The following is a 13,976-nucleotide window of genomic DNA, read 5'->3' as shown; positions in this document are numbered from 1 at the left end:
TGCCTAATGAACACAACCCAAGTCTGGATTTCCTTTTGATCCTGCTTGTCAGTAACTTAAAATACAAAACCTAGAGACAGATAATACTAAAGATTACACCTTTATCATTGTGGACAAACTTTATTCAGTAACTGTTCCATCACATAATCCCAAGTTTTCTTATCTTACAGTGCAAAATATATTTTCCTCACCGGCTAAGGACGTAGTTAGTAATTACAATACAATCATTGATCTCAGGAACATCTGGGACAGATCCATTCCCATCCAGCGTACAGTATCCGACAGCCATAGAAATAAATACAGACCATATGATTAGAACATTAAAGGCCACCGACAGACGACATGAGGTGTGTTCTCACTCCCACACAGGCACACACGTTTAAATGCATTGATGGAGTTGCAAGTCAGTAATGATGCAATATAAATTACATTCGAACTGTTAACATTATCCGCAATAAGAAAACACAATGACCACAGTAATATCGGACGGCAGTAAGGAGAAATGTCAGCATGTCTTGGTGAACCAGACATTGATTGGCACACCAAGTGTCCATACAGATTCCAACTTGGGGGAGGGTGCACCATCCTTCCCCAACTCTTTGATTGGCCGAGAGATGCCCAGCCCGCCTGCAGTCAGGGAGACAAGCCATTGGGTGTGTCAGTTGCCACTGTGTTACTATTGGCCAGCGAGAACCGTTAAGGCGGAGCCAGAGAGTTGCTTTCTCAGAAGACGAAAATCTTGTCTCTCTGGACGTTGTCCAAGTCATCGTCCATGGTGAGGAGAACCTGGCAGAAAGCAGAGGAGTCAGTCGCTATCTGAGATGTTACTATCTGGGTATGTATGGGTCAGGAATGGGACGTCTTCATCAATGCTCAGCCACTAATGTTTTCCCCTCCATTTTATAATACTATGAAGTGAGTGTCGCATGGCCCTCCCCAGAGGCGTGCACGCACACACCAAACACACACTCACCAGGAAGGAACCAAACATGGCAATGGAAGACAGGAAGTGCCAGATGTCGTGGTCGTCGAAGAAGGAGAGCACGATGCAATCACGGTTGTGTTCCCGGGACTCGGCGGGGGTTTTCTATGGCGGGGGAAGAGGGGACAAAGCCGTCAGCGCCACAGTGACCTGTGAATGTTGGGGTTATGTGACCATGACATGTGATGTGTAAACATGTAGTGTGTGAGCGTGTGACGTTTTCAAGTGTGGTACTACAGATACCATGAGCCCCATAAGGCAGGGGTTCCCAAACCTCTCCTCAGGGATCCCCAGAACGTTCACAATTGTGTTGTACACCTGAACTAGCATCCCTGATTCAACTTACCTACACAGACAAGTGTTTGATTATTAGTTGACAAGTTGAATCAGGTGTGCTGGCTCTGGAACAGTTTGAATACATGGAACGGCTGGGGGCCCCCGAAGAGGGGTGTGTAAGGCTGACGTGTGGTGGAAGCCACTGATCTGTAAGGTCATAGTCTGTGTGTGTGTGTGTGTGTTGTGCTGACCTGCCAGGTACTGAGGCCCTGGAAGAAGAAGAAGAGAGCGAAGCCCCACACCACGGCCGTGAAGAGGATACACACCATGGCCATGCACTGGATCCTCTCACCGCTGCGGAGCTACACACACATTCACAGAAACACATTCACAGAAACACATTCACAGAAACACATTCACAGAAACACAACATCATCTGTGATTGTACACCTGTAACATCTTCTACTTTGTTTAGTGTGCTAGATGTGCACTTTCTATATACACACACAACACAGTTAGAATATGGCAACAAACAAACAAAGCACATTGGAACTCAGTTTGTGGCAACAACATGACTAGAAGTGTGACTGCTTTTGAAGATCGATCCATTTCTCAATAATGAGCGACTACGTCCAGCGATTTGTCCAGGGTGTACCATGGATGGCAACATGGACAGCACAGCTGGAGGTGGGCTGCCTGGTCTGCGGGAGTACGAGCAGTACTGGACAAACCAGCTCAGACACATGGCCATGCTCGTTGAGAACAGCCGGCACCTGCCTGAGCAGGAGCAGAGCCGTCTGGTCGACTTGTACAAGGAGGTGAGGCGCTGTTTCCTCTTTGACAGAGTGACAGTGAGAGAGACCCTGAACATTAAACACCATGAGAGGACTAAGGCGTTGGCATGGCGAGGGGTGACGAGCAGTGGCTCTTTGATGATGCGGAGATGGAGGAAACTGGAAGCTATTCTAAGGGTGTTAGGAGCTGCAGAGATTAACTTATTGTCTGCCTCTGAATCACACTGACAGATCTTTATTTTGTTGTAGCAGAAGTTAGTTAAGATTTATTATCCATTTTTTAAAACCCTTAGCCTACAATTTCTTAAAACAATTCCATATGCTAGCTTAGACCCCCCCACACACACACCTTCATGATGATGTAGAAGGCAAAGTAGAGTAGCAAGTTGCAGATGGCGATGGCCAGCAGGTAAGAGGCAAAGTCATTGGGTGTCTTTAGTAGCCCATAGGCAGCCCTGGACAGACAGAACACAACAACACAATGTATGTCAGTGATGAGTTGTCTACTCTCCACCCATGGTTGTGGTGTGTAATGACTATTCTACAGAGTAAATGGATACCTTGCCTCATCAGGCTGAGTGGGTCGCAATAAATCACATTGACAGAAAGGGACATGCGTGAATCCCTTAAAGTAGGTGTGAAAGACCTTTGATAAAGAACACTGCATGATGATGTCAAACAATGTACAGATCTGCCATCTTAATTTGACCCCGTTTCTCACAGCAGGAAAAAAAATATATCATTCAGCAACAGGAAATGTGAATTATTACGTCGACATTTTTGTAGGGGTTGATACATTTTTTGCTAGGGCAAATCAAGTCTGACATTTTAAAAATCGGAAATTACAAACTTTGGAAGACTTTTTAAACCCTAATACACTAGAATTAGCATTTCATGCTGCGCAGGAAAATTCTCTGCGACAACAGAGTGATCAAATGAAGATACCAGATCTGTACCTTGCAAACCTGACCGAAAAATAAATAATAAAGAAATGTGTCACATATAAAGAACACTGCAGTAAAGACAGTCCAGTCAGAATAAGATAGTGAGTGAATGAAGGAAATACTCACAGAGACCAGTTCACTATGTTTCCCATCACCAGCAGAACCATTCGGTCCTAACACAGCGTGAGAGAGAGAGAAACGTTTACTTGTGGATTTGTGAATCTTTCGTAACATTAGAGTCTCCATACAGTGTGTGTATGTACAGTATACCAATGACTGTATATATGAATGGGACAAAGCCATCGATCACGTGACACCATTCATTCCTATGTGAAGACTCAAGTGTATTGAAGCCAAATTAAGTTGGTTAAGATATGCAGTTTGAGCTACTCCAGGAAGTGATGTTGCAGACTAGCTCAGTGCTGCCCCCCCCCCACTGAAGGCTGCAATTAGAAACTAAATTAAACTTCTTCTGTGTGGAATTGAAAAATAATCGGATCAAGGACATAATGTACATCTGATTTATTAGAAGCAGTTATAGGTAGATTGACCATGATGATTGCCATTCTTCCATTCACTATAATGGGGGGTTCCGGTTTTATGCAAACAATGCCTGCAGTGTCGCGGTCGGCCTTGAACTTCCGTGTCTTCAATGAGAGGGGGCAGTAGTTGTCCCCTGATGTATACTCACAATATACATGGGGCCACTGCACTGGCGGATACAGTCAGTGTAGATCACATACACAATCCTGCGCAGGATGCCAGAATCTGAAACACAGACAAATAGAATAGACTGACACCTGTCCTTAGCCCTGTAACTGTCCTAGCCCCTACTCCTAGGTTCCTGTCTTCGAGGTCATTTTTCCTAGCCCCTACTCCTAGGTTCCTGTCTTCGAGGTCATTTTTCCTAGCCCCTACTCCTAGGTTCCTGTCTTCGAGGTCATTTTTCCTAGCCCCTACTCCTAGGTTCCTGTCTTCGAGGTCATTTTTCCTAGCCCCTACTCCTAGGTTCCTGTCTTCGAGGTCATTTTTCCTAGCCCCTACTCCTAGGTTCCTGTCTTCGAGGTCATTTTTCCTAGCCCCTACTCCTAGGTTCCTGTCTTCGAGGTCATTTTTCCTAGCCCCTACTCCTAGGTTCCTGTCTTCGAGGTCATTTTTCCTAGCCCCTACTCCTAGGTTCCTGTCTTCGAGGTCATTTTTCCTAGCCCCTACTCCTAGGTTCCCGTCTTCGAGGTCATTTTTCCTAGCCCCTACTCCTAGGTTCCCGTCTTCGAGGTCCTTTTTCCTAGCCCCTACTCCTAGGTTCCTGTCTTCGAGGTCATTTTTCCTAGCCACTGTGCTTCTGCCTCTGCATTGTTTGCTCTATGTGGTTTTAGGCTGGGTATCTGTAAAGCACTTTGTGACAATTGCTAATGTAAAAAGGGGCTTTTAAAAATAACAAATACATACATGTGATTGATTGACTCCTTACCCAGTCTCCAGCGACCCATGTAGTAGAGCTGGGTGCTGAGCAGCATGGTGGCCAGGATGTGGAGGACAGAGAAGACGATCCAGAACACCATGTTGCCCTTCCCGAACACCTGAATAAAACACACACAGGTAGACACACACACACACACACACACACACACACACACACACACACACACACACACACACACACAATCAGGATACATCAGGAACTTGACACTTGCTGAATGATGATTCTATAGGTTGTGTATGTCAGAGTCTACAGTTCAAATCAAAGTTTATTTGTCACATGCGCCGAAAACAACAGGTGTAGTAGACCTTACAGTGAAATGCTTACTTACAGGCTCTAACCAACAGTGAGGTTTTAAAGTTACAAAAAAGGTATTAGGTGAATAATAGATAAGTAAAGAAATAAAAACAATAGTGAAAAATAACAGTAGCGGGGCTATATACAGTAGCAAGGCTATATACAGGCACCGGTTAGTCAGGCTGATTGAGGTAGTATGTACATGAATGTATAGTTGGGTGTTTGTAGTGTTTTGTCTGTCCGTCTGCGCCCCTAGTCACTCACCACTCCTAGCACAGAGAAGAAGATGACAGCAGCCAGACAGGCGTAGGCAGTGTAAGCGCTGGCATTGATATCTGGGTGTCTCTTCTGGTACAGCTTTAACACACACAGCCCAGCAATCATATACATGAAGGAGGTGTCTGACAGACAGGAGACAGAGGAAACGGAGACATCAATGATGTTTCTTACAGTACAGAATACCTTCTAGTACAGTTATTATGAAGTAGCCCGAGTCCCAGATCTGTTTGTGTTGTCTTGGAGTCACAGCAATGTAGTCGGGCAAGACAGAATGAACCGATCTGGGACTTAGGCTGATTGAGAAAGCCATCTATTGAGGATTTGTGTTACAGTATCTTCAGGATCTCCCAACTATCCAACCGTGACATTAGTCTCTTAGTCTCACCGAACTGGAAGTTGGTGTAGTTGGGGCAGACGTGGTAGCAGGCACTCAGCAGCCCCTCCATCATCAGAGCTGTGCCCATGGCGTAGAACAACCCAAAGTGCTTAGGGATGCCACACTCCTGCATACAGGCAGGGAGGGAGAGACAGAGGCTCAGAACTACACTATATCATTGTCACTAGCTAGGTTTCCATCCAATTGGCGACAGATTTTCATGCAAACATTCCAAAATCCGCATAAAAAAACAAACAAACATGCACATTTTTGCCACCAGAGATCTGTTTCCATCTGATGGACTTGTGGATAAAAAGGCTGTGTGATGATGTAGAGAAAAGAGAAACATATGACCATCCAATGTTCATTTCTCCAAAAGGTTATTTAAGTAGCTGTGTTTCACAGTGGTGTATGACCTGACGAAGATCCAACTCAGATGGAAACTTCTGATTAAAATCACCCTGGGAGCATACCGGAGTTGTGGACATTCCTTCTTTCTTTGATAATGTAGTACACATGAAAAAAAAATGTGTGTGTTTAAATTCCAATGTACAGAATAAAAAAATACAAGTTAAAAATGTTGCGTTATAAAAAGGGAATGTGCCCATTACGGTCTTGGCACGAGCGCTCTAGCCAACAGCTTGCAGATACAGTGCGGGTATAGCCTACATGAGATGTTATGGAATAAAGAGCGAGAATTTTTACTTGTCAAACGGCAGCCAAGCATCGATCGTCACATCACCAGAATAAGACATATATTGGAAAGGAGCCTCAAGCTAAATCCCCGTTCACTTTCACCACCCGATGAAATTCATAACTTCTTCAATCTGTAGCCTAACAAACCGCATGCTTTCCATAACCATAGTTGGAGGAACACACAACATATCACTGCATGACTCGATGTGATGGTTATTTTATCAATATTTGCGCATTAAGGCGTTTCCACCGCAATTTCTCCCATAATTAATTTTACCTACACGAAACCCACCTTGTCTAGCGTATTTACTTTAGTCGCCATTTGGAAAGTTTACTGACAAATTTGCTGTTTCCATCAGGCATGTCGTCAAACGTTCTATACGACATGTACATTACGCACATTAAAACGTTGGGATGGAAACCTGGTTACTGATATGGAACGTTCCGTAGGGTGTAGGAAATCTCATCTGGACAAAACCCTCATGTCAACATCATGGGTGGTGATATGAATTCCATACATGGAAATACCAATGTGTTCATTTCATGTTGTAATTGTTTATCACACTGCTATAATACCCTACCTGTACCAGGGGTTGGTTTAGAGGTTGTGTTGCCACCCCTGGAACACATACTGTCCCTAGAGGCAGCGGTCCACCACTCTCACCCTGTACTGTATCCCCGTCATATTTCTACCCGTCACATACTCTAATCTACACCTGTCAATAAAACAATTACAAATACAAAATACCCCCCAAAATATACAAAAGCACCATCTCAGTTTGATCTCTCACCAGTGCGTTGAGGTCGTTGCGGTCCAGCGCTCTGCTGTGGATGATGTCTCTCTGCAGCACGATGAGCAGGAAGAGGAGGCCCAGCATCACGTAACCAAGGTTACTCAGTATGTTGTTGAAGGCACTGCACACCAGAGGGTAGAGAATGGATGTCATGAATGATACAAGTCATACATTACATGTACAGCCATATGCGTTTTCCCTTATGACACACACACACCTCAGATTCCCCAGGGGGTGTGCACACAGGAAGTTGTAGTAGCAGATGTCCTGATTTCCTGTCACGTTGACAACCTGGAGGAGACAGGAACATGTCAACAACACACTAGCCACCCACCATGTGTGGATTCTACAGTCATATCTATTCACTCGAAGGCAATTCCTTTACAAATGCACACGTTATAACTCTGTAATAATGCAGATATAACTCTGTAATAATGTAGTAAATCTGCAGTTGCAGTGTGAGTGAGGGTAGCACACAGTACCGTTTGATAAGTGATGACCAGTTGGATGACAGGGAGGGCGTAGAACACACCTATGGTGGCAATATTCCTGAGGAGAGGAACACTGACATTAACTGCCATGACACTGACAGTTGTACAATTACTAATCCCACTGATACAAAACAAAGCTACTCTCCTATCCAAAGAAGCAACTGATCACTAGCTAATTGTTATCATGCATTTGACTAGAGTACTGATAGACTGGAGGATGCCATAGGGTCATAGCCCCAGCATTGATGTACAGATTTTGAGCAAACTCTCCGTCCCACTCACCAGAAGTAGATCTGGTACTTTTTACTCAGAACCCTCTTGTCTTTGCGAGCGAGGTCTGACACACACAGGTACTTCTGCAAAAGGACAAGCGACCACAAGAGTTTCATTGGGAGGGAAAAAGTAAACAAAAACAACAGAAGATGAGTATAATATTGAGTGATGCACAGGAGAGGAGAGGTAGAGGGAGAGGTAGAGGGATGGAGGAGAGGTAGAGGTAGAGGGGGGAATGGAGGAGAGGTAGAGGAGGGAGGGAGGAGGGATGAGGGAGAGGTAGAGGGAGAGGTAGAGGGAGAGGTAGAGGGGGGAATGGAGGAGAGGTAGAGGAGGGAGGGAGGGAGGAGGGATGAGGGAGAGGTAGAGGGAGAGGTAGAGGGAGAGGTAGAGGTAGAGGTAGAGGTAGAGGGGGAGAGGTAGAGGGAGAGGTAGAGGGAGAGGTAGAGGTAGAGGGGGGAATGGAGGAGAGGTAGAGGAGGGAGGGAGGAGGGATGAGGGAGAGGTAGAGGGGGAATGGAGGAGGGATGAGGGAGAGGTAGAGGGGGGAATGGAGGAGGGATGAGGGAGAGGTAGAGGGGGAATGGAGGAGGGATGAGGGAGAGGTAGAGGGGGGAATGGAGGAGGGATGAGGGAGAGGTAGAGGGGGAATGGAGGAGGGATGGGGGAGAGGTAGAGGGGGGAATGGAGGAGGGATGAGGGAGAGGTAGAGGGGGAATGGAGGAGGGATGGGGAGAGGTAGAGGGGGAATGGAGGAGGGATGGGGGAGAGGTAGAGAGGGAATGGAAGAGGGATGAGGGAGAGGTAGAGGGGTAATGGAGGAGGGTTGGGGAGAGGTAGAGGGGGGATGGAGGAGGGATGAGGGAGAGGTAGAGGGGGGAATGGAGGAGGGAGAGGTAGAGGGGGAATGGAGGAGGGATGGGGGAGAGGTAGAGGGGGGATGGAGGAGGGATGAGGGAGAGGTAGAGGGGGAATGGAGGAGGGATAGGTCAGACCTTGGTGCGGACGATGTTCTTGTCCGAGTCGATGTCGGCCAACGTGTCATAGTCATCCTCCTCTATAGAGCTCAGAGACTCCTGTCGACTACGACCTGCTACGCTCTCCAACGAACGCTCTGAGAGACAGAGAGACAAGCAGGAGGAGAGGAAACAGTAACTACGTTTGTCAGTGACTCAGGGCTATATTTCTCAATTTGATAGTTTATTGGTTTTACGGCTTAAGATGATTTGTTTATGATTTGGGACGTATTCATTAGATTGGTGATTCTGGCCAATGACGCATTCCTGATAATTACAAAATGTATAATTGAAATCATCCTCAACATTCCATCATTATCTCTGCATACAGTCAAACATGATCGTTGACCATGTGATCGTTTTGGTTGAGGTCTCCATCTGTGGTCATCAGAGCATTAAATTACATCAAAAGGTATATAGATCTTGAACATATTCTGAAGTGATTGACATGGGGCTGATTTATACAGTGAAGGGATGCGATTGGCTGGCTGGCTAAAGCAGTGCGGGTCACCAATGCGGATGGCTACGTGGTGGATGGCAGTTAGGAATGGTCTGCGTTTCAAAGTCTCCTGTCCTGATAAACAAACACAGATAAACCAATAAGAAACCAGAGCACTCCGCAGCCCTCCAATCAAGGGCCAGTTTGGTGATGAAATGCTGTGCAACATAAATTGAAGACGGATTTTGTGCCATGTTGACCCATTGTGTGTATTTGCACATGGGGTGTGTACAGTGTGTGTGTGTGTATACATCTGTATTTAGTGATCCTGCTCCATACCCATGTATCCGTAGTTGGCATCTGATGCTATGCTGTCTGTGATGGCCTCGGAGCTCAATGTGCTGGCGTTGTCCACTGTCGAAACAACAGCAGAGAGAAACAACATTAAAGAGTGCTTGAAGTGGTGTAAGTATTCACTTCGGCTGTGTCCCAATTATCTTTCCTTCCTCCCAAAGTGTGCGCTTGTTCACTTCCCTTCACTGATTTGAAAGGAAATGACTGGTAAAAGAAATATGGTGAAAGGTGCAGCTAGTCCGTGACTCCCCCAATCCAATGCTTTTAGATTCGTGGGAAGTAGTGAAGGGGTGCACATTCACGAGGAGACTCATGTGAAACAAAGCAATGAGACACACAACAGACCTAGAACAGTGAAAGCCCGTTCATCCTCAGTTAGCTACATTGATTGACAATATTTTCACTCAAAACGTTTCAAATATCACCACACTTGTAAAGTAAATGAGCACACACACTCACTCACTCACTCACTCACTCACTCACTCACTCACTCACTCACTCACTCACTCACTCACTCACTCACTCACTCACTCACTCACTCACTCACTCACTCACTCACTCACTCACTCACCAAAGGAGCCGTATTCATAGGGGGAGACTGGAGTCACACCTGGCTTTCCTGTGGTAACAGGTAGAGATAATGTCACATTAACACACCAAACACATGCCACCATAGCAGTTAGTAGTCTACACTCTACCACAGCATCTAGATGAATGGTTAGTTAGAGAGGACACGCCATGCCCTGTGGGTTCAGAGGTTGAAAAGTGAGGCAAGGGTTAATGCAAGGGTGCGCTAGGGTGTGAGTCCAATGGGAGAGTAAGAGTGACTATTGAAAACAGAAGTCCTTTTCAGTCAGACTCCCATTGGAACCAAACCACCGTAACCATCATATCATCCAAAGCATGACCATGGGCAAGTGTTTGTGACTGCACTGGACAGCGCTGTGTCAGGCAACTCAGGAAGTCAACTGAAATTCCAATTCAATAATTGAAAAAGGGGGTTTCTATTTTCAATGACTTCTCAATAAACTGAGAAGGAGTATATATTTATTTCAAATGTTTTTCCATATTTTAAATTGAAAGGACTTCCAGAATGGACCCCGACAGGTAATCCACTAGACATGCACGAGGATGATGATTCCTCATCCACCCAGATGATAAGCCGTCATCCCTCCACTGGATGACATCATACTGGTGATAATGACTGTGAGATGGGTGTAATAATTGATATAGCGTGCACAAAGGGTAATAAGTAGTGTGAAACTGTGGGAGAAGCTCAGTCACAGGCAATATATCACTACTCCAACATTCTTACCCAGTAGAGAGGCTGAGCCAAAGTTTAGCATGGGGAGAAAGAAAAACAGACAAATTCAAATATACAACTTAAAGAGAAATAGACCAGTGATCCTTCATCTGACGGGGCAACTATTAAACGGTACGCATTCCTTCTACAACTCATTTTTCAATCTTAAATACAGAGTTACAGAGACGGTTCTCTCCCCTCTTCCCTGTACACCCCTCTGAAAAAGAAATAGAACAGTGTGCCATTGTAGTGGGTTGCTGGGATACCTGTCTCCGCGGGCGACATGTCTGCTGGGTTCAGAAGCCCCTCCCTCCTCCTGTGCATCCTGACCAGAGAAAAGACCCAGAGAGAGAGACACTTGAGTTCCAAAGCTTCTATATGACCATGTATGAAATGATGTACTTACTGTATACGACAGTAGGGCGATCGACAGACCTCTTGTTCTCCACACAGGCCACCAGGAAGGTGAGCAGGTAGAAGGAGAGGAAGATGCCCAGGCAGAATAGCATGCCCATCACGTATACATCCGCTGAGACGGAGAGAGGGGGATAGAGAGGGAGAGAGAGAGAGGAAGAGTGAAAGATAGAGAGAAACAGAGACAAATAGATAGAGAGAGAGAGAATCAGACAGTAACATTTCTCTCTGCTACATTGATGTACTGTTTGATTAGATCTCAAGTCCTTTGGCCCGTCTGGCTGAGTGACTCACAGCTGATAGCGGGCGAGACGACCACGTCCAGAATTTTACTGCGGTTGCCGGCATCGATGAGCTCATCTGGGCGGAGGGGGTAGAAGCGCAGGGGACCCCCACATGCCTCGTCCTCCGTCTTCACCACCACCACCACATAGAAACTGTTACTAGGGAAGTCCTTCCTCTGGGAGCCACGAGATAAGAAAAGGGGAGAGGGGGAACAAGAGAGAGAGAGAGAGAGAGAGAGAGAGTTGATGAAATGGTTGTCCATTGTGGCAAGTGAGCTGTAAAAATGTATTTATTGATCAATTACCTGATATCTCCAGTGTGTGTGTGTATTTTACCTGGACAGTGATGGCAGCTGTCTTGGTCATGGTTTGATACATTCCAATGAAGGCCACGTTGTTATCCAAGTCATACACTGGGCACTGATAAGGTAGAACACAGAAATTAGCAATCAGAGAGGAACAAGTGTGTCTGTATGTGTGTGTGTGTGTGTCTGCCTGAGCGAAGAACAGGTGCAGCCAGGGCTAATGTGGTTGCCACGGCAACGGTCGTCTCTTCACTCCCCATCAAGTGTGTGGAATGCAGATTTCTATATTGGCCTACATTTCAGAGACCCCCCTCCCAGTGTGAGCTGATAACACACCTGACAGAGTTTTACATTGTGTTTTAGTAACGCCACTCTTTCACAGATTTAAGCTGCTTTAGGGTAAAACCAGTGCATTTCACAAGTTCAATTCACAGCTGTCTAGGGCTTGCTCAGAATGAACTCAACACTGCCCTTGTGTGGTATATTGGAGGCTAGCCATGGGAGACAATAGGCTGAGGGACCACAGTCATGTGTGTATTCATTAGGGTACACCATAGCAAAACGTTTTGCAACAGAAAACTAAAACAAGTGTTTATTTTTGCGTTTCTCAACAGTCCCTCCCTGTTTCAGTTTAGTTACTTACGAGTTGTGGACTCGAGTCCACATGATGACTCGATATAAAATAAAACAACTTGAGACTTGACTTGGAGCCTCAAGATTCAACTTTGACTTGAGAGTGATTACTTGAATTTATATGGCCAGGTTTTGTCCGTCACTCATTTTGTGGCACAGAGTCTACGTGGATTATTCCACACGCAGCCAAAGGCATTACCCGCAGCACCGCCCTTGCAAAAAAACCTGTAACAGACTGGCTAGTGAAACGCACACTCAGCACTCTGATTGGACCAGCAAACTGTCAATCAACACAGGTCGGGTGAGCCAGCAAACAGATTGCTGATTTGCTGTACAAGCTATAGGATCGGGTGCTGCGCAAACCTTAAAATGTAGGAAGAGGACTGCCATAATAAATATGCAGCTCCAAAAATTGTGTGGTTATCAGGAATATTAACTGTTTACTTTGCAAGCTCATCAGCAATGGGCTAACGATGACTAGCATAGGCCTACTGGTCTTTTGGTATGTAACAATTGCTTGAAATTGATATTTTACTCATGAAGCTTGCATTTGGAGTTAAAATGTATTTTTACTGTGGTGAAGATGCAACATTGGCGTGGCCCTTCACTTGCACTCTTCAAACTCCCGCTGGCAGAGAGTGCTTTTTTTCCCTCTTGTTGACATGTTTGCTGTTTCTTTCACACGTGCATAGACCCTGTTGTAAATCTATTTTCCATTTAATACTACAATAATTGCTAGCGTTTCATTATTCCATCCCCGTACCGTTTATTGCAACACGTAGACATTTCTGTTTCATGTTTGATAGGGCTACAATACATTTTCATTTAGCCAACCATTTCTTACCCTCTGAGTGGCGTGATGTTTATGGTGCACATGAACATTCACAAGACCCATGAGGTAGAAGTTCTGTTTATTTAATTACATGTATGGTTCCCTTTGTTCATATTTCCCTGGTTATGTCAGAGTTCCGTGTCTTCCTATTGCTGCGTTCAAAACAACTGGGAACTGGAAACTCTGAAATCTCAGAATTCCGACTTCAGTGTGTTCAAGACGACTGGGAACTCGGGGGGGGACGAGCTCCGACTGGGAAAAATCGTTTTGAACGGTCATCCAACTCAGAATTCCATCTCGGGAACTCTGGCCTCTTTCTAGAGCTCTGACTTTCAGACCTGAAGATCACTGATGTCATGATTTGACCTCGTATTTTTCCTGAGTTCCCAGTTGTCTTGAAAGCACCATTAGTCTCTGTCATTCTGGTTGTGCGTAATAGCAGTGCGTGCGCCTCAGTGCATATAGAAATAGGCTACGTGGCCTGCGCTCCATGCTTGGAGAATGTAGAATAAGGTAAAAGGATTGTTCCATGTATGCACGGTGTTGAAATATCATTAATAATCATTAAGTCTGATTAAGAGGAATGTACCAATGAATGTGGAAATTGCCTTTTACATTGTAGAATCAGTTTATTGGATGTAATTGCCAATTGGGTAATTGTATGGTCCTGGGGTCCAAGTTTATATTATTTATACAGGCCTACCTGTTTGAGCT

The 13,976-nt window shown here is 45.4% G+C and overlaps 1 protein-coding gene across 6 annotated transcripts in view; it reads right to left on the bottom strand.

Moving 5' to 3' along the window:
* Positions 1-104: 104 nt before the first annotated feature.
* Positions 105-13,976, bottom strand: part of LOC106612636 (SID1 transmembrane family member 2) — a 29,669-nt gene continuing 15,797 nt past the window's right edge. Inside the window, exons 6-27 of one of the 6 annotated variants that reach the window (XM_014213986.2) lie at positions 11,829-11,912; positions 11,503-11,668; positions 11,230-11,323; positions 11,061-11,119; positions 10,807-10,818; positions 10,063-10,110; positions 9,477-9,551; positions 9,210-9,272; positions 8,678-8,796; positions 7,692-7,765; positions 7,401-7,467; positions 7,136-7,209; positions 6,916-7,039; positions 5,438-5,555; positions 5,038-5,174; positions 4,468-4,576; positions 3,688-3,764; positions 3,123-3,169; positions 2,402-2,507; positions 1,510-1,620; positions 974-1,087; positions 105-786 (exon numbers count right to left, since the gene is read on the bottom strand). In XM_014213986.2, the coding sequence (XP_014069461.1) occupies positions 724-786; positions 974-1,087; positions 1,510-1,620; positions 2,402-2,507; positions 3,123-3,169; positions 3,688-3,764; positions 4,468-4,576; positions 5,038-5,174; positions 5,438-5,555; positions 6,916-7,039; positions 7,136-7,209; positions 7,401-7,467; positions 7,692-7,765; positions 8,678-8,796; positions 9,210-9,272; positions 9,477-9,551; positions 10,063-10,110; positions 10,807-10,818; positions 11,061-11,119; positions 11,230-11,323; positions 11,503-11,668; positions 11,829-11,912 (1,941 nt within the window). In that variant the 3' untranslated portion in view covers positions 105-723. Of the gene's footprint in view, positions 787-973; positions 1,088-1,509; positions 1,621-2,401; positions 2,508-3,122; positions 3,170-3,687; positions 3,765-4,467; positions 4,577-5,037; positions 5,175-5,437; positions 5,556-6,915; positions 7,040-7,135; positions 7,210-7,400; positions 7,468-7,691; positions 7,766-8,677; positions 8,797-9,209; positions 9,273-9,476; positions 9,552-10,062; positions 10,111-10,806; positions 10,819-11,060; positions 11,120-11,200; positions 11,324-11,502; positions 11,669-11,828; positions 11,913-13,976 lie in introns of all 6 variants that reach the window. The other 5 variants (XM_014213989.2, XM_014213987.2, XM_014213988.2 and 2 more) reach the window with 5 other exon arrangements.

The sequence above is a fragment of the Salmo salar genome, chromosome ssa09 (genome assembly GCF_905237065.1).
Source record: "Salmo salar chromosome ssa09, Ssal_v3.1, whole genome shotgun sequence".
NCBI classification, from domain to species: domain Eukaryota; kingdom Metazoa; phylum Chordata; class Actinopteri; order Salmoniformes; family Salmonidae; genus Salmo; species Salmo salar.
The sequence above is the reverse complement of the archived record's forward strand: the minus strand, read 5'-3'. Positions and strand labels throughout refer to the sequence as shown.